General features: G+C 40.4%; 1 protein-coding gene across 1 annotated transcript; it reads right to left on the bottom strand.

Moving 5' to 3' along the window:
- Window positions 1–252: 252 nt before the first annotated feature.
- On the bottom strand, window positions 253–1,155 carry LOC123388362 (olfactory receptor 4C11-like). Its single transcript, XM_045067952.1, has one exon. The coding sequence runs from the start codon at window positions 1,153–1,155 to the stop codon at window positions 253–255; it is 903 nt and encodes a 300-aa protein (XP_044923887.1).
- Between the last annotated feature and the right edge of the window lie 5,624 nt (window positions 1,156–6,779).

The raw sequence follows: 6,779 nt of genomic DNA, 5'->3' as shown, positions 1-6,779 counted from the left end.
GATGGTTATGGACTGTAGGTAATCCTATTATTATGGAATCCTCTCAGAATAAGGAACATATTCTAAATATGAATTTATATTAAATATTTCTAAATATTTATTTATATTATAACAAATGTGCAAACAATTAGTGTAATTTTTTTTAATCTTCCCCCTACGAATGTTTTATGTTTCCTTTCCATGAAGCAAAACCAAACTGTTAAGGAAATGTACAATAGAAACCCTGAATATCATGCATTAACAGAATCATACTTAGCTACACCATAACTTTTTCATGGCATTTTTCACTTCCGCATTCCTCAGTGTATAGATCAGAGGGTTGAGCAAGGGTGTCCCAATTGTGTAAAACACAGCCACCATCTTGTCTATTGGAAACGTGGTTGCTGGGCGTGTGTATATGAATATGCATGGACCAAAAAATAGGACAACCACAATAAAATGGGAGGTGCAGGTGGAAAGAGCTTTTCGCCTTCCTTCTGCACTGTGGTTTCTCAGAGAGTACAAGATGACAACATAGGAGATAAGTAGAATTATGAAACTTACCATGCATATGGCTCCACTGTTGGAAACAACTAGCAAGTTTATCACATAAGTGTCCATGCAGGCTAGTTTCAACAAGGGCTGCAAGTCACAGAAATAGTGGTCAATCACATTGGGGCCACAGAAAGGCAATCTCAAAGCCAGGAAAAGTTGTGCTGAAGAGTGGATACAGGATCCCACCCAGCTTAGAATCACCAGCACACGGCAGACATGGTGGCTCATGATGGTTGTGTATCGCAAGGGCTTACAAATGGCTACATAGCGATCAAAAGCCATGAGGATGAGCACAAAGATTTCCATGCACCCAAAGAAGTGGGCTGCAAAGACCTGAGTCATGCACTCATTGTAGGAAATGGTCTTCTTCTGAGAAAGGGCATCCACAATCAATCTGGGGGCTGTGGTTGTAGAGAAGCAGGCATCAGCAAAGGACAGATAAAATAGGAAGAAGTACATGGGACTCTCAAGGGTCCTGCTTTTCTTAATAGTCACTACAATGAGAAAGTTCCCCAACAGTGTGGCAAGGTAAAGCATTAACAAGACCGCAAATATTGCTTTCTGCTTTCCTGCATCCTGTGTCAACCCAAACAGAATGAATTCAGTCACACTGCTATTCATTGCCACATTAGTGACTGCAGGTAGTTGCATGTGACAAGGGCTTAATCTGCAAAGAGAAGAAAAGTTGTGACATCATGGGAAGAATAGTGGACTGGCCTCTGAATTCCTTGTTTTTGTTCCAAGTTATGTTACCTCCAACTGCTTTTAATCCTCTATGAATCTTTATATATCTGAAGAAGTCTAAGTCTCTTCCAGATCCGTCTGCTGGTTCAGAAACTAACTGCATTTCATCCAGGTATAAAAATTAAATGTCCTTTAAAAACTTTGATTCCGGGGGAGGAGTCAAGATGGCGGAGAAGTAGCAAGCTGAGACTGCTTCAGCTAGCCGGAGATCAGCTAGATACCTTATCTAAAGATTGCAAACACCTGAAAATCCATCGGCAGATCGAAGAGAAGAAGAACAGCAATTCTGGAAACAGAAAAACAACCACTTTCTGAAAGGTAGGACCGGCGGAGAAGTGAATCCAAAGCGACGGGAAGATAGACCCGGGGGGAGGGGCCGGCTCCAGGTAAGCGGCGGAGCAACCGTGCACAAAATCAGGACTTTTAAAAGTCTGTTCCACTGAGGGACATCGCTCCAGAGGCTAAACCGGGGCGAAGCCCACGCGGGGTCAGCGTGGCCTCAGGTCCCGCAGGGTCACAGAAGGATCGGGGGTGTCTGAGTGTCGCAGAGCTTGCGGGTATTGGAACGGGAAAGCCGGCTACAGAGACAGAGCCGACAGTAAGCTCACAGCTCCGTGTTACCTTGAACCGGTCGCAGGCTCGGTGAGCTCGGAGCGCGGCCGGAGGTCAGGCAGATGGACGTAACTGGGCGCGGTTCTCTGAGCGTGCACTGAGGAGTGCGGCCCTGGGCTCTCGGCTCCTCCGGGCCAGAGACCAGGAGGCCGCCATTTGTATTCCCGTCCTCTGGAACTCTATGGAAAGCGCTCAGGGAACAAAAGCTCCTGAAAGCAAACCCGAGCGGATTACTCACCCCGGCCCCGGGTAAGGGCGGTGTAATTCCGCCTGGGGCAAAGACACTTGAGAATCACTACAACAGGCCCCTCCCCCAGAAGATCAACAAGAAATCCTGCCAAGACCAAGTTCACCTACTAAGGAGTGCGGTTTCAAAACCAAGGAGAACAGCAGAATTCCAGAGGAGGAGAAAGCCAAGCACGGAACTCATGGCTTTTTTCCTGTGATTTTTTTTACTCTTGCAGTTAATTTAATTTTTTCTTTTTCATTTTTTTTTTTCTGGCCTTCGGGTAAAATTTTTTTTAACTGTTACCTTTTTCTTTTTTAACGATTTTATACTAGTTTATCTAATATATATATTTTTTCTTTTTTACATTTTTCTTAGGTGTATTCTTTTTTTAAAAATTCTTTTCTTTTCTTTTCTTTTTTTTTTCTTTTCTTTTTGTTTTTTTTTTTTTTCTTTCTTCCTTTTTGAACCTCTTTTTATCCCCTTTCTCCCCACTCACGATTTTGGATCTCTTCTAATTTGGTTAATGCATATTTTCCTGGGGTTGTTGCCACCCTTTTAGTATTTTACTTGCCCCTTCATTTAGTCTTATCTGGACAAAATGACAAGAGGTAAAAATTCAACACAAAAAAAAGAACAAGAGGCAGTACCGAAGGCTAGGGACCTAATCAATACAGACATCGATAATATGTCAGATCTAGAGTTCAGAATGACAATTCTCAAGGTTCTAGCCGGCTCGAAAAAGGCATGGAAGATATTAGAGAAACCCTCTCGAGAGATATAAAAGCCCTTTCTGGAGAAATAAAAGAACTAAAATCTAACCAAGGTGAAATCAAAAAAGCTATTAATGAGGTGCAATCAAAAATGGAGGCTCTAACTGCTAGGATAAATGAGGCAGAAGAAAGAATTAGTGATATAGAAGACCAAATGACAGAGAATAAAGAAGCTGAGCAAAAGAGGGACAAACAGCTACTGGACCACGAGGGGAGAATTCGAGAGCTAAGTGACACCATAAGACGAAACAACATTAGAATAATTGGGATTCCAGAAGAAGAAGAAAGAGAGAGGGGAGCAGAATGTATACTGGAGAGAATTATTGGGGAGAATTTCCCCAATATGGCAAAGGGAACGAGCATCAAAATTCTGGAGGTTCAGAGAACGCCCCTCAAAATCAATAAGAATAGGCCCACACCCCGTCACCTAATAGTGAAATTTACAAGTCTCAATGACAAAGAGAAAATCCTGAAAGCAGCCCGGGAAAAGAAGTCTGTAACATACAATGGTAAAAATATTAGATTGGCAGCTGACTTATCCACAGAGACCTGGCAGGCCAGAAAGAGCTGGCATGATATTTTCAGAGCACTAAATGAGAAAAACTTGCAGCCAGGAATACTATATCCAGCTAGGCTATCATTGAAAATAGAAGGAGAGATTAAAAGCTTCCAGGACAAACAACAACTGAAAGAATTTGCAAATACCAAACCAGCTCTACAGGAAATATTGAAAGGGGTCCTCTAAGCAAAGAGAGAGCCTACAAGTGGTAGATCAGAAAGGAACAGAGACCATATACAGTAACAGTCACATGACAGGCAATACAATGGCCCTAAATTCATATCTCTCAATAGTTACCCTGAATGTGAATGGGCTAAATGCCCCTGTCAAAAGACACAGGGTATCAGAATGGATAAAAAAACAAACACATTTTAAGCCCGAAGACACCTCCAGATTTAAAGTGAGGGGGTGGAAAAGAATTTACAATGCTAATGGACATCAGAAGAAAGCAGGAGTGGCAATCCTTATATCAGATCAATTTGATTTTAAGCCAAAGACTATAATAAGAGATGAGGAAGGACACTATATCATACTCAAAGGGTCTGTCCAACAAGAAGATTTAACAATTTTAAATATCTATGCCCCCAATGTGGGAGCAGCCAACTATATAAACCAATTAATAACAAAATCAAAGAAACACATGAACAATAATACATTAATAGTAGGGGACTTTAACACTCCCCTCACTGAAATGGACAGGTCATCCAAGCAAAAGATCAGCAAGGAAATAAAGGCCTTAAACGACACACTGGACCAGATGGACATCACAGATATATTCAGAATATTTCATCCCAAAGCAACAGAATACACATTCTTCTCTAGTGCACATGGAACATTCTCCAGAATAGATCACATCCTCGGTCCTAAATCAGGACTCAACCGGTATCAAAAGATTGGGATCATTCCCTGCATATTTTCAGACCACAATGCTCTAAAGCTAGAACTCAACCACAAAAGGAACTTTGGAAAGACCCCAAATACATGGAGACTAAACAGTATCCTTCTAAAGAATGAATGGGTCAACCGGGAAATTAAAGAAGAATTGAAAAAAATCATGGAAACAAATGATAATGAAAATACAATGGTTTAAAATCTGTGGGACACAACAAAGGCAGTCCTGAGAGGAAAATATATAGCGGTACAAGCCTTTCTCAAGAAACAAGAAAGGTCTCAGGTACACAACCTAACCCTACACATACAGGAGCTGGAGAAAGAACAAGAAAGAAACCCTAAACCCAGCAGGAGAAGAGAAATCATAAAGATCAGAGCAGAAATCAATGAAATAGAAACCAAAAAAACAATAGAACAAATCAACGAAACTAGGAGCTGGTTCTTTGAAAGAATTAATAAAATTGATAAACCCCTGGCCCGACTTATCAAAAAGCAAAAAGAAAGGACCCAAATAAATAAAATCATGAATGAAAGAGGACAGATCACAACTAACACCAAAGAAATACAAACTATTATAAGAACATACTATGAGCAACTCTACGGCAATAAATTTGACAATCTGGAAGAAATGGATGCATTCTTAGAAACATATAAACTAACACAACTGAGCCAGGAAGAAATAGAAAGCCTGAACAGACCCATAACCAGTAAGGATATTGAAACAGTCATTAAAAATCTCCAAACAAACAAAAGCCCAGGGCCAGACGGCTTCCCGGGGGAATTCTACAAAACATTTAAAGAAGAACTAATTCCTATTCTCCTGAAACTGTTCCAAAAAATAGAAATGGAAGGAAAACTTCCAAACTCATTTTATGAGGCCAGCATCACCTTGATCCCAAAACCAGACAAGGATCCCACCAAAAAAGAGAGCTATAGACCGATATCCTTGATGAACACAGATGCGAAAATACTCAACAAAATACTAGCCAATAGGATTCAACAGTACATTAAAAGGATTATTCACCACGACCAAGTGGGATTTATTCCAGGGCTGCAAGGTTGGTTCAAATCCGCAAATCAGTCAATGTGATACAACACATCAATAAAAGAAAGAACAAGAACCATATGATACTCTCAATAGATGCTGAAAAAGCATTTGACAAAGTACAGCATCCCTTCCTGATCAAAACTCTTCAAAGTGTAGGGATAGAGGGCACATACCTCAATATCATCAAAGCCATCTATGAAAAACCCACCGCAAATATCATTCTCAATGGAGAAAAACTGAAAGCTTTTCCGCTAAGGTCAGGAACACGGCAGGGATGTCCATTATCACCACTGCTATTCAACATCGTACTAGAGGTCCTAGCCTCAGCAATCAGACAACAAAAGGAAATTAAAGGCATCCAAATCGGCAAAGAAGAAGTTAAATTATCACTCTTCGCAGATGATATGATACTCTATGTGGAAAACCCAAAAGACTCCACTCCAAAACTGTTAGAACTTATACAGGAATTCAGTAAAGTGTCAGGATATAAAATCAATGCACAGGAATCAGTTGCATTTCTCTACACCAACAGCAAGACAGAAGAAAGAGATATTAAGGAGTCAATCCCATTTACAATTGCATCCAAAACCATAAGATACCTAGGAATAAACCTAACCAAAGAGACACAGAATCTATACTCAGAAAACTATAAAGTACTCATGAACGAAATTGAGGAAGACACAAAGAAATGGAAAAATGTTCCATGCTCCTGGATTGGAAGAATAAATATTGTGAAAATGTCTATGCTACCTAAAGCAATCTACACATTTAATGCAATTCCTATCAAAGTACCATCCATCTTTTTCAAAGAAATGGAACAAATAATGCTAAAATTTATATGGAACCAGAAAAGACCTCGAATAGCCAAAGGGATATTTAAAAAAAAAGCCAACGTTGGTGGCATCACAATTCCAGACTTCAGGCTCTATTACAAAGCTGTCATCATCAAGACAGCATGGTACTGGCACAAAAACAGACACATAGATCAATGGAACAGAATAGAGAGCCCAGAAATAGACCCTCAACTCTATGGTCAACTAATCTTCGACAAAGCAGGAAAGAATGTCCAATGGAAAAAAGAGAGCCTTTTCAATAAATGGTGCTGGGAAAATTGGACAGCCAAATGCAGAAAAATGAAATTGGACCATTCCCTTACACCACACACAAAAATAGACTCAAAATGGATGAAGGACCTCAATGTACGAAAGGAATCCATCAAAATCCTGGAGGAGAACACGGGCAGCAACCTCTTCGACCTCTGCCGCAGCAACATCTTCCTAGGAACAACGCAAAAGGCAAGGGAAGCAAGGGAAAAAATGAACTACTGGGATTTCATCAAGATCAAAAGCTTTTGCACAGCAAAGGAAACAGTTAACAAAATCAAAAGTCAAC

This window comes from Mustela putorius, unplaced genomic scaffold (assembly GCF_011764305.1).
Source record: "Mustela putorius furo isolate JIRA1106 unplaced genomic scaffold, ASM1176430v1.1 tig00000127_pilon_pilon_pilon, whole genome shotgun sequence".
Classification (NCBI taxonomy): domain Eukaryota; kingdom Metazoa; phylum Chordata; class Mammalia; order Carnivora; family Mustelidae; genus Mustela; species Mustela putorius.
Note: the sequence above shows the minus strand (reverse complement) of the source record. Positions and strands in the feature narration are given on the sequence as shown.